The 13,777-nt window shown below is 36.6% G+C and overlaps 1 protein-coding gene across 4 annotated transcripts in view; it reads left to right on the top strand.

Annotated features, from left to right (window-relative positions):
- FANCC (FA complementation group C) overlaps positions 1-13,777 on the top strand; it is a 92,303-nt gene extending 78,526 nt beyond the window's left edge. For 3 of the 4 annotated variants that reach the window (XM_030968668.1, XM_030968666.1, XM_030968667.1), the window contains 5 exons: positions 1,011-1,086; positions 1,895-1,976; positions 5,324-5,495; positions 8,351-8,551; positions 10,403-13,777. In XM_030968668.1, coding sequence (XP_030824528.1) covers positions 1,011-1,086; positions 1,895-1,976; positions 5,324-5,495; positions 8,351-8,551; positions 10,403-10,546 — 675 coding nt within the window. In that variant the 3' untranslated portion in view covers positions 10,547-13,777. Of the gene's footprint in view, positions 1-1,010; positions 1,087-1,894; positions 1,977-5,323; positions 5,496-8,350; positions 8,552-10,402 lie in introns of those variants that run through there. The other variant, XM_030968669.1, reaches the window with a different exon arrangement.

A 13,777-nucleotide genomic window follows, 5' to 3' on the forward strand; every position in this document is an offset into this window, starting at 1 on the left:
CTTTCCAGCTGGGTGTCCACCAGCATGTACCTGGAGTTATTTCTGCCCGAGTGCAGGACTTTATACTTTCTCCTTGTTGACATTTATTTGGCTTCTGTCAGCCCATTTCTCCAGCCTGTCAAGGTCTCTTTGGATGGCAGCACAACCCTTTAATGTATCAACCACTCCTCCCAGTTTTGTGTCATCACCAAACTTGCCAAGGGAACTTGCTGCCCCTTCATCCAGTTAATTAATGAAAATGTTAAATAAGACTGGGCCCAGTGCTGACCCTGCTGTGCCCTGGACTCCAACTAGATTTTGTGCCAGTGATCACCATGTGGGCCTGGCTGGCTTTCTGTCTGTCTCACGGGGAGCTGGTGTTGCACTTGCACCAACATGCTCCACGTTAGACCTGCCTGTAGTACATGTTTGCAGAACAAACAGATTAGAGGTGTGCTAATACTGCTAGTCTCGGTTACACAAGCAGTGTTCACAGCATACAAATCACACTTTTTCAGATAAACAGGGCAAATCTGTTATCTGTGACTGCCCTACCTGCTGCTGGATCAGGTCCTAAGAAGTTTAGGTTTCCATTTTTGAACAGATGGCAGTAATTTACACAACACCCTCAGATTCTGTAGATGTTATTACTTCTTAGTTTAATATCATGTGTGAATCTGTTTACACTGGAAAATGAAATTAAACTAGTGTCTCTTTTAAGCTCTGCATGTTAAGAATGAAAACTTATGTGATTACAGAAAAAGATAGGACTAGTAACGTAATTTTCTTCATGCTCTGAATATTTTTTGATGCATATAATTTTAAAATCTGTAAATAATTCCTTTTTATAAGAAAGTATTTCCTAAATATCCCCCTTTTAATGCCAAATCCTAAAATTAACTAAAGAATTAATTTTCTGTTTTCTTGCTTCAGTCTGTATTGTTAATTACTGCTTTAGATGAGATTATTCACTGTGGGTTTGTTTTGAAAACTGACCAGAAACCTCTTAAAATAATGATTTTGTGTCTTAGTATAAATTTCCACTGAAGGCCTACTTCCCATACCATCACCAGCCTCTTGTTAGAAGTTTAGTCAGACGTCCTTTTGGTAAGTTTTTTAATAAAGTATTTGCAGCATAATGAGTCTGCATATATGTATATATATGTCTTAAAATAACTTTAAAAGGGATAGAGATAACTTTTTGCCATTTCCTTTATAGGGTGTGTTTGATTTAGCAATTTTCATAATATTTTTTTAATGTATTTTTCTGCAGGAATGTCTGGTTCTTATGTAACAATACTACAGATGTAGCTTTAAAGAAAACTCAATCAGAATTGAATAACAAAGAAAGAATGTATAATTATGTAGGAATGATAGCCATGTTAAGAGATTGTAAAAATACTGCAATCTTCTTATGTTATAATATCAGTAATTGTCATTATGGAAAAAATCACATGTATTTCACAGAAACAGGCTTTCTGTTTCTCTCTGAGGCTTGAATTCTAATATTTTAGGCTGCAAACCCAACTTTTTTTCAGGTTTCCTATTCATACATATCAAGAAACCACTGTTCAATTTGGTATGATTTTTTCATGGACAATAATTAAAACTCAGTACAAGAGCGTCTAGAAATACTACTGCACTGATTATATATTAATATTGCGGTAGCAAAGGAACATCAGCCTCATTTCAGTATTCCTAGCTGTCTTCCTTCCATGGCTTTATCGATGAATTTTTGTATGAAACACAGTAATAGGTATTGCTTAAAATTGGGAAATTTTGAAACGAAATTTTAAATACTTCATTATAACTTAATCAATTTGGAGAAATCTTGCAGCCACCTTAATGCTTCAGTGTTACATTCTAGTGGACAGGCTATGATTTTAAGTGTTTTGTTTTCATCCTTCATCGTCAGAGCTCCCAACTACATATTGGTCTCAACACGTGAAACACATTTCGGATATGCTCAAAGCAATACTAGAAGATACAAATATTAGGTAAGCAGTATAAGATCTTCGAACTTTTTGTCCTTTATATGTTAATTTGTGAAAGGTCATGTCATTTGAAATGTTTAGTGGCTATATTTCATCATTTTCTTATTTTTCTCTAAGTTGGGCTTTATTTTTAAGAATAGGACTTGAATTACTTTCTGAACCTGAGCTTTAAAGCATGTATCTACCTGGCCAATAATCCTCTGAGGAAACAAATTCTTGTCATTCCTTCCAAAAAGTATCTAGCTGCATAATGGAAATGTTTACTTGTCTATTCTCCCATTTCTCCCTCAAAACCTGTAATCCTGTTTTATGAAGGAGCTTGGCTTTCTGCAGGCTTGTACAAATGCCTGAACTGCAAACTTCCTTGTTTTCATAAACATGACTGCCAGACTGCAGTATCATTTTTGTTGTGTTAATCTTTGGGCTGTCACTCCATGTTTCTGACCTGCTGCCCTTGGGGTTTGTTTGTTTGTCTACATGAATTATGCTTTGGTAGGGGATATTCTGGGACTATATGAAAATAATGAAAAAGTATACATCTCTGTCTGCTGTTGCCTTGTAATTCTTTCTTATAAGGAGTGTGATGAGACCGGACTTGTATAGCGCTTGGATACAAATTTGCTTAGGTCTGCTCTGAGAGTTAGCTGTCCAAAGAATGTTGAACAGCTTTTAAATTCAAAAAAAAAACAAATTAATTTTGATTTTAAACTTGAAATATATAAAAATAAACATAGAACACCAAGGCCAGGCAGATTTGCAAAACAAGATCATAGAATCGCAGAATCACCTAGGCTGGAAAAAACCTTTGAGATCATCAAGTCCAACCTATGACCTAATACCACGTTGTCAACACCAAGTGCCACATCCAGTCTTCTTTAAACATCTCCAGGGACAGTGACTGCATCACCTCCCTGGGCAGCTCATTCCATTGTGTGATTACTCTTTCTCTGAAGAGCTTCTTCCTAATGTCCAACATAAACCTTCCCTGGTGCAGCTTGAGACTGTCATCTTGTCCTGTCATTGGTGCCTGTGAGAAGAGACTGACTCCCACCTGACTGCGCCCTCCTTTCTGGTCATTGTGGAGAGCAGTAAGGTCTCCCCTGAGCCTCCTCTAGGCTAAACAGCCCCAGCTCCCTCAGCTGCTCCTCATAGGGTTTGGTTCACCCTTCACCAGCTTGCTTTCCCTTCTCTGGACTCGCTCCAGCATCTCACTGTCCTTCCTAAATTCAGGGAAGGGCTGGACACAGCACCCAAGGTGTGGCCTCACTGCTGTCCAGTATAGGGGGACAGTCGCTGCCTTGGTCCTGTTGCTGATACAGGCCAGGATCCATTGGCCTTCTTGGCCACCTGGGCTCACTGCTGGCTAGTGTTCAGTCTGCCTTTAATCACTACTCCCAGGTCCCTTTCTGCCTGGCTGCTGTCCAGCCACTATGTCCCAGATTTCCCCCTGGGTACTGGAACAAAGATACTTGCAACAGTGCTTGGTTTCAGTTAACTCACAGGGGGCTTTTTTTTTTTGTTGCTGAGTGGCAGAAAAAAGCTTTTTGTTGCTCCCTCTGAGGCCAGGCTGTCTGGTGGTAGCTTCTCACTTTCTGTGTGAGCTGCAGTTCAGCGCTCGCCTGTTCCTCCCTGAAGTGTGTCAAACCATTCTGTCCTTGGACTGTGACCCATAGCTGACCCTGATTTTTTAAAGAAACACGTAACTTGAGCTTAGAACAAATAATTAAAACAAATACCATCCATCATAATGCATTACAGTAATATAACCATGTCCTCCTTTTGTGTCCCAGCCCTTTCTCGGTTTATATATAGTCTTTTCCCCCCTTTATTTGGAACAGTACACTAGTTTGAACGGTATTGTACTTACCAGAATACACTCCTACTTCCTTTAGAACTCCTACAACAATTATGTTTTCTATCAAACCCCTCCCAGTTAAAAAGAAAATGGATCTAACATGGTATAAATACTAATATCCATGAAGAAACCATATTCAGTTTTCTTGTATTGCTTTTTATTGCTTTATTCCTGATTCTGTATTCTTTTGACTTGATAAGATTTACAGAGGAAAAAAAAATTCTGTTACACAGTATATCCTGTTGGTTCTCAGTGCTCTCTTCTTATATAGGTTGGTTTTCAGGGGGTTTATTTTATACCAAATGCGAGTCTTATAGGAAAGTGCTTTCTGTGTCCTTCTAATCAACAGATTGCTTCTGTACTGAGATTTATTATTATATGTAGTACTTTCAGTGAGCAGTGAATGTTACATGACATTTTAAACTAGAAATCAGTTGATCAGTTGATGAACTTATGGACATTTTGTGGTGGAAAATCCCAAAAATAGTGAAGGGACACTTTTGGCAATGACAGTGGAGCATAGGTGCCACTACAGAGCAGGCAGAAACAGCAGTAGGGATGGAAGTGCAGGGTACGTGACTCCAAAACAGGCTCTGTAATGGTAGAAACTGTTCAAGATAAGGGTAACATCAATTCCTGGAATTTCTAAGATCTGGTAGTTTCCTTGCAAAGGTGGCACAGCCGTTTTTGGAGTCCCCAGGAATAAAACATAAGAAAACCATCTAATTCTTTCAAGGTTTGCCAAATTTATTAGAAATAATTGTTCCTACTCCTTAATCTAGCTGTCCTTCTGTTTGTCCTTCCATGCTTAGTTTACTTTTTGCTTTTAAGACACCTGCCATTAGTTTGCATCTCTTTTCTTTAGTCTTCTCTGACTTTATATGAATGCACATGAGAAAGTATGGATATGAATGGTGGTCCTTTCTTACAGCAATAATCCTTTTGTAAACACCTTCAAAATTTTCATTTAAGAAAACATGAATTTTAAAACTCAGGAGATATAGTTGAAAATATACTTTAAAACTTTCTATTTAGTCCATCTAAATTTAATTCCTTATTAATGGCCAAAAAAGATGCACTTCATGAATTACCAAAAGGCAGAAAATAACCCTGGAAAACAGCAGAGAGAAAGTGAAAGGCAGCAGTATGTTAAGAGTGTAATATGATTTTAAAGTTTTGGAAATCCTGCAGCTGACATGTATATTTTCATACATAATATTTTGTCACAGTTTATTAGAAGCTGCTGTTAAGGATAGTCTGTTGTACTGTCAGAGTAATCTGTAGTAACACTGGGTGTGTCTCATTTGATTGTGATTTCAGATAATAGACTAAATAAGTAGTACATGGGTGTATGATTAGCAGGTAAAGTATTCTGTGTTGAAGAGTAGTTTAAATATTTTTTTAATTAACTGTCAGCATCCTTTCTAGTTAATTTAAGGCAATTAAAAACGTTAAATAATGAGAGATACCTAATTTTATCTGTGTTGTTTTCCAGTTCTCTCACTGACCTCTTTGAAATCTGGTTTTTGGTTGCTTGTTTTGGAGAATGGCTGGATATTGCAGCAGAACAATTACTGAAGGCTGCTGTAGAACCAGGTCCTGTGCTGTGGCTGCTGGCATTTTACTACTGTCCTAAGAATGAAAATCAACAAAGGACTGAAACAATGGTGGGTAATGTGGTGATAGTAAGTGGCAATATGCAGTCAGTAGTCTGATTATATCTTATTGCTGTAAAACAAATAGTGCACATCAGAAAAATGAAAAGTATTGACTTTACAAAGTCTCTGGGAATTGTGTCACACTAGACAACTTGAAAGTTGGGTTTTTTCTTATTTTTGACATTTAGAAAAGCTTTTTCCTCCTTTTTAAGTATGTGATATAGATTAGCACCCTCTTGGCTTTCTTTTGGATAACCAGGGTGTTTTTAGTCCTAAATAAAAGTGTACCCTAGTGATGGTATTTTTAAAGTCAGTGTGACAGAATTCAGCATGCCTGTGTTATGGCATCTTCTGAGAAGGAAACAAGAGAAATCATAGCAGTTGAAACCGTGAAGATACTTAATCAAACACAGTCTTGAATCCTAACCTTCCCCAGCTACTCTGATTTCTCTCCAGTTTTTGGCATGTGATACAGTAACAAATACATGATAATACCATATGCTGGCTGGTAACAGAAGGAGCAGTGCTCTAACCTTGCACACTGTACTGCACCAAGAGTGCTGTGCATCTGTGTGTGCAAGCAGATACTTGAAAGCCTTTAATTTAAACTTATTATGCAAATCTGAACTAGCCCAAGAAATTGGATCTACAAAGGCCCAATTCAAAAGGCTGCAACTTGTGTAGTTTACCTTAATTTAAAATGGATTCTGGTGGGTTTAAAAATGCAGCTCAGTACACCACAGTAGTAAAAATCATGCTTTAAATTTACATCTAATGCTCCACGTACAACAGTAAATTATGCAATATTTTATTTCCTTCCCCTCCTGCTTTTCAGATGGCACTACAATTGGAATATTGCATCCTTGTCACCTACAAATTTGTTTTTTCACTTACACTTCTCATAGTCTAGGAGCAAGGGATGGGATGGGTTGGCTGGGAAGGCAAGGGAAGGGTTGGCTGAGCAGAGTTATGTAAGAGCTAGGGTGAAGTAAAGAAATCGGGGTTATTTTTAGAACATAGTTTTGGGAAAGTAGGCAATATATGAGCAATAAACAAGGGTGATTGAAGCTATTGCACTATGGCTGTAGATCAGTGTATTGTTCTAACTCCACAGAATGAAATCACTTTGTTCCATATATGAAATCATCTCCCTGTGTGTCCCCCATTCCATTTTGTTATTCAGTCATAACATAAGACAAAGACAAACTTTAGAAACAAAAAAGCTTTTCTGCTGACAACTGACAACCCACGCAGTGACTCATCTTTTCCCAGAGGTCTGACATTTCTGTTCATTATTATTCTTTTCTTAGGTATTTGAACTGAGAGTTTTCTCTTTTTTTTCTTTTTTTTTTCTTTTTTTTTTTTTTTTTTTTTTTTGCACAGGTCAGGCTTCTTCAGGAGGATTCCCACACTTTATGCAAAACTTCTGCCTTTAGTTAGGTGTTTGGGTTTTTTTTTTAATTTGTCCTTTGGCAGATTAGCACTCAGCTTTTTCAAATGAAGTGGTTTCCACCTCAAACCCAGCACCTTTCACTAGTTAAGGATTAACATGCTGTGGGAACTTCTGGTAGATATCAATCTGGTGTACTTTTCATTCAGCATTACTTTTGTGTGGAAAGGTTTGCACTTATGACTTAGGATTTTGTTTTCCTGCTCTGTACTTTAGGTAACACCTTTATATTAGCCGGAGTGTAATAAAAATGCTTAAATTATTTAAAGAAGAAAAAGGCTATTTTTGCTGTTCACTAACGTTCACTCATATGTAAAGGACTAAAAATTCTGCTTCTCAATATTTATTCCTTTGTTGCACTCCTCTCATATCTTTAGGGCCCAAAACACTGAGGAAGCAAAACTTGGAGTTTGGTCCTAAGAATGAGATTTCTAGGGTACCTGAGCTCTTGGAGCAGGACCAGCTACTCTCCATCTGCAGTCTCTGGCTCATATGATGCACAGAGGAATAAAGAGTCATGAGGAATTCCAGTTACCTTTCTGTAGATCCTGGTATCATTTGTGCCTCACATGTAGTTGTGGACTTACAGGCTATATTTTCAGGCTATATTGTGTGAAATTGTTGAAAGGGTAGGTCAATGTCAGACAAATGTCTGAAAAAGATTGTCCCAGTGAATATCCTTGAGAAACAGGTGTTCTTTTCCTTTAGGTCTGCAGTGGTGTATTTTTCTTTTGTTCCAGCTGATCCTCATTTGCATTCCATCTACAAGTTTTTTTCAGTTAATTTTTAATTCAGTGAACAGAGTTATTGTTAGGATTTTTTTTTCAGTAGTTGCTCATAGTCCTTTTTCTAGAGGTGCCAAACTCTTCTGTTTCCTACCCCCAGTAAAAGTTAGGTTTTATTGTCTAACTCACAACATAAAAACATAAGTTGTGAACAACACAGGAAGAAGTTAAACTGCACATTCTTACCAGAACATTTTATCAGCTGAGGTCAGACTGCATGGGGATTAATTGATTTACAGCAGCTATACTGAAATGAGCCCTTGAGGAGCCTTTGTTCTTTTTCCCACAATGTGAAAATCGGACCATGTTCTTCTGAGGGATTTTCTCCATTTCCTTATATTATTAAAAAAGGTAAAATCCTGGCTAGATGCCCTGTCTGTTCATTTGTAAGACCAAAGGAAAAAAAAGTCTATTTTTTCCACCTTTGTGTGTGTGAATCAGTATAAAAGAAATGTGTTACAGCCCTTCCTTTCCTGGTTTTCCTGCTGTTTAAATTCAAACTTTTTTTATGTTTGGGTTGTTTGTCCGAAGATTCCGTTTTCTTTTAGTGAATAAATCCAAAGTAAAATACCGTAGATTTCACCTTTACTCTTCTCTTATCCTGCATCCTTTGAAATTATTTCCTACAGGTAGAAGCCCAAGCAGTCTACAACCATCTAATGACACTGTTCAGCCACACAGACCTTTCTCTCAAAGACCTGGAGGCTGCTGTACACAGGGTAACAGGTGTAGAGCACTGTTGTAACCAGCAACTCACAACACATCTTCTGACCAACTTCTTGCTCTTTTCCTCTGGTGGACATAAGATTGCCCAGGAATGTATTTACAATGTAAGTGTTTCTTCGTTTTTTTTTTTTGTCAGGTTAACTTCAATACATACTTATTTTACTATTTTTGATTTAAGTTTCTACCTCTTAATAAAGAAAACACGTAACAGAGAATTAAAGGAGACTGTGGCTGCAACAGCCATATCTAACCTGCTACCTATCCATTTCAGCTAAAAATTAGTTAAAATATTTTCCATTCACTTCTTGATCTCACTGAGAGGGTTACTGATGTCACTGTACAGATGCAGAAACAGCTGAAGTAATGGCTTGCAGTTAAGAGATACCTACAATTCACTTACAATGGTATGGATAGCATGTGCAAACATTTTGATTTTCCCAAAAAAAATCACTCCCTAAATTATCCAGCTACTGCAGACATGATGGAACTCTCTTCTTGCTGTTTTCCATTGGGTGGAACAGCTGGTTAGTAGGTCTTGGCATTGATGTGGCAGAAGCTTGGTTGGCAAAGCCAGTGAAGAAAACAGTGTGGTAATTGAGAGAGAAGGAGAAAATTAAGAGCTAAGACAGTGTCTTTTAAGGTGTAAAAAGAGATGAAGAGGAGTAAAAGGCTGGAAGCTTGCTACAGTGTCTTCCTGTTGGTGATGATAGCCTTCAGGTATATTTGTGCAAACTATAAAATGTATTTGTGTTAATTAAGATAAACAGTGAAATCTCAGTGTAGGATTGGAAACCCATTCCTTACTATCAAACCATGTCCTTATAAGAAGTGCATGCCCCCTATGCAAGCAGGTCTAGGGCCAGTGTGTAGTTTTAATACTTCCAAAAGTTCTTCCATTCAGCAGCTGTGTGGTCTTATGTATAGACCTGTATAGGGTATATGGCATGTGTAACCCCATTCTGATACAGCTGGCTGACTAAAAAGACATAACATTTTTCTCTTTAAGAAGGGCTAAGGTATTTCTCACATCCTAGGGTGCAAGTTCACAAATGATCAATTTTTTTCTCAGCATAAGAATGTAATGATGAAGTTTGGGGGGTTGTATATATATTTTACAGACTGCTGTTTCTAGTTTCTCTTCATGAAGAAAGTGCAGCTGTTGAGCTGTGATGCTGTAATGTACTAGCCTGCTACTTTAAATCCCTCCAGCCAGACCAAAGACAATCTTCTGCTTCTTTATAGATAGCTAACTTTCAAAACTATAACTAACTTTCAAAACTGAATATCTTCCAGTGCAGAGGGGTCATGAACTGTTGTAGGCCAGTTTGTTGGTTAGCAGTCTGATTAATTTTGACTGTATCTGTATAATCACTAATGTGTAGCTAGGCTCTCCATGTGTTTTGAAAGGGACTAAAGACAATATGTGAAAGGCAGAATGGTGTGGAACTGATTTGGGATGCATGGTTGTGGTTCTTTTTAGCACAGTAAACTTCAGGTTTAACATAGATAATGAGGAGTCAAGTCCCTTCCAATCTGCAAAAATTGCAGCTTAGAGTCTTTTCCTGTTTTTTGTCATCTTTTGGGGGAAGTCTTTATTTTCACTTTTGAAAGCTTTACAGAATTGAATTGTCTCCCCAGATACATGCAGAACCTTCACATGCTTTTAGTTCTTTTATATGGCAATGACTTATAAATGGTGATACTGTCCATTTGTGTATCCTTTAAAAACTTTCTGGCCTCTTGATTTGTTTTACTTAAATTTGAGACGACAACAGAAATCTCAAATCTGGTTGCTTGGCTCTGCTGGCATGTATGGAAAGAGATACCTCGGGCAGAAACTGTTTCTCACATATTCAGTGGTGAGGAAAAAATCTGGTTTTCTTGCAAGTATTTTGAAGAATTCTTCGTATTTAGCAACGTAATTGCCAAATTTAACTTTTTGTGTTTTCTTTCAGATTACTGAGATAACTGATACACGCAAAGAAGTTTATAACCTTCTTATCCATACTGCTTACAGATTTAACCATAGTGGAGAAGAAAACCAAAGGACTGTGAAACTGATGAATGAACTTCTTCAAAAATTTACATTGAAAGTTTAGAATTTCAATGTGATCTATTTATCAAACCAATAAATCAGGTCTTTATCCAGGTGTCAAACTTCCATTACCATCTAGTGCTGCAGATTACCAGGGGCAGAAAGATACCCATGTAAGCTATAGCTGCTAATTTATATTCCCTCATCTATACTGAAAAAATAATCTGTTGTTTGGAATTGCTAATCTTTTGAAACATAGTAGTAAATATTAAAGATGCATGAAAATTTTGTTCTGAGTACCTTCTGTAACAAGAGATCTACTCTACATCATTTAAAGTAGCTTGCTCATCTCCTTGTTGTTTATCTGGCTGAGGATCAGTTTTTCTCCTAAATTACTCATATGAGGTTTTTTAAGTAAGTAATATCCAATTGCTTGATTGGTAAGTTGTTACTAAAATGTTTTGTTCTGTGCTTCTGCTTTTCTGAAACTAACGATGATCTCAAGTGATTCATAGTGTTCTCAGGAAATCAGTGAGTGATATTTCCTGAATTCTTTCCTTCTTTTTGAAAATGTTTCCAAAATGAAACTCTTCCCAGATTTGCTGAATGTGGGGGTTTTTCAATACTGCAACTTTCACAGGACAGTGTTCTCCTCTAAGTACTAGCCCAATAGCTGGTCTTTGTCAAAAGATAACTGTAGGCATAAAATTGCTTGCAGTACAGCCCACTCAACAGTGTGCCATGACTGATGCTATTATTTATTTATTTAAGAAATATGGGGCTTTTATTCAGACAAAAGAGGGCAAGCAAAACAGAGACACAGGGACATCTTTGAGTTCAAAGGGACAGATTTCCTATATAGGTTGTAATTCATTGCCTTCATTTTTGTGTCCAGCAGTAATTTGCTTACTTCTTTGTTTAGGTTTTTTGAGTCCTGCAAGGAGCATAGACAGGTAGCAGTGGCATATTTTTTTTACCCTTAGGAAGGTATTTGTCCCTAGAAGTTTTGTGAACCTGTCTCTAGCTTAACTAGAAAGATGACCTTGGAGAATAGTAGTGAGAATACTGAGCATCTTAGCTTTCTTCAGTAATTTGTTCCCCTGTATTACTTATGTGTAATGCCAACGCCTGTGCTATGCTACTCAAAGATGCTACTTGGAATTCTAGTCTTGCATATAAAATCCAAGACATGTATCTTGAATTAATAAAGCTTTTTGAATATAGCATTTGTTTTTGAGCAAAGGGAAAGAAGAACAGTGTACTTAGTGTCCTTTGGCTGTAAGAAGTGGAAAGATATTTTCTGTTATGCTGTTAACTGATTTCTTACAATTTTGTTCCCAGTGAGTCATATTACGGAAGTTACATGCCCTCTCAGTCAGTTTGCTAGTGAAAAAATAGCAAACACATAATGTATGTCTGCAAAAAAATGGAGTTTTTCTCTTTTTTGATTAAAAATTATTTTTAAATGAAAATTCAGAAAGAAATAAGTAGCAATTTTTCTGTTGTTGAATGGCCACATGTATCTAAAAAAGTAAAATCAAGCAAGCCAGTTTTTTGTTCCCTGAATACCATAACTGAAGCATGGGATTAAACTAAATTATTTTTGGTCACAAACTCAGAGGTATTCGTCTAGTGGAAACAGATGTGGAATGCTCTATTTAGAATGATAAATAATCTAAAATTTTAACTAAAAGGAAGAATGATTTTTTTTTGTTTGTGTGGGTTTTTTGGTGTTTTTTTTTTTTTTTGTTTTGTTTTGTTTAATGTCTAATCTGGTTGTTGGATGTGAGGCTCTTTGGTTGTGTTTTCTCCATATTGTGCCTATATGTAATTTTAACTATGTAGAAGAAAGATAAGCAAAGAACTGCAGTATCTAATTCTTGCAGATTAATTAGGTGAATGTTGTGGGTATCATATTTAGATGCGTATGGCAGTTTTTGGACAGATATTTTTAAGTATCTTTTCTTTATCAGTGTTTTTATTTTTCCATTGACAAAATGTATGAAAATTCTTCTAACTTCATTTAACAAAACCATTATGCTGATAAATAAGGATAAATAGAATTAAGCAGGAAGGAAATGTACAATGAAGGCAGTAAAACCCCAGAATTAGTTGTGAATTGATATATTCTTGTTTTTTTGTGTTTGGCTTCCTAAGAAAAACTGAATGATTTAAATACTAAGGAGGGTTTGCTAGTTTCAGGAGTCTCTAATGAAGAAACCTAATTGATACTCTCTGTAACTTAAAAAAGACACATCTGTACTGCATTCTTTTAGCTTTTTTTAGCATAGTGGTTATAACTTGTTGGTGTTTCTTTTTCCTTACTCTTTCACTATGCTTGAATTATGATCTAGCTTTGATATAAGCTGTGATTTTGTGGGATGTTGAAGCTACTTTTGTTAGTTTGCCAGTGAAAGGCTACAGAGCAGTTTGGTAGATCTGAGTAATGGAAGATTTCTCATACAGTGACTTCTGCATTATCCATCCAATGTGCATCTTTTCCTCTGTAATTGCTGCTTTCTGGAAATGTTCTTTGGGGCCTTCACGGTTGTACTTCTTTGCTGAACCAGCCAAAAAGTCCTGAAATCAGACTTCAAGTAGATTGTTCCCTTGCGTTCTATTTGCAGCACACACCCTGATTGTCTTCAGTACATAGAGAACTTTTCAAAACTGTTCTGCTTCAAGGTGTTTTTTGAATAAGAATACAGACAGTAAATTTTACTTCTTTGTTGATTATGCTCCTTTCCAGTCTAAGACTGCTAAGTTAGAGCTTTTTGGATTCTGCAAGCTTTGCAGCATGGTGCTGGTTGGTTTCTGTGGATTTTCTTCAGGCAGAAAAAAAGGTCATTTCAGTGGCTTTTATTTAATCAAGATCTCAGTACAGTGCCTATACAAAGCAGAATGTATTTTATTTTGTCATGTGTTGTCAGATACTGCAATTTAGCTGACCAACAGTAACATTTATTGTGTTACTGCTAGCATTTGTAATTAAGTTTCTGTACTCTCAGCATTGTAAGTGTCAAGAGATGTTAATGGACACATGACTTAATATTTGTTTCAGTGAGCTGAAAACTCTGAAATATGTTTGGCTTGGCAGGGATACAATTAAAACATTCTGTAGCATTGTAGAAGTATAGGATAAAATATCTACCACAAATTACTTGCAGTTGCTAAACAAAATACTGTTAAATCAGATTTACACTGTTTCATTGCTGTGTTATCTAATGTGAGAATAAAGTACCTAATGTTCTGTGTGAATGAGTAATGTCATACTCATTAAAACACAGTTTTTCTA

This window comes from Camarhynchus parvulus, chromosome Z (assembly GCF_901933205.1).
Source record: "Camarhynchus parvulus chromosome Z, STF_HiC, whole genome shotgun sequence".
NCBI lineage: Eukaryota > Metazoa > Chordata > Aves > Passeriformes > Thraupidae > Camarhynchus > Camarhynchus parvulus.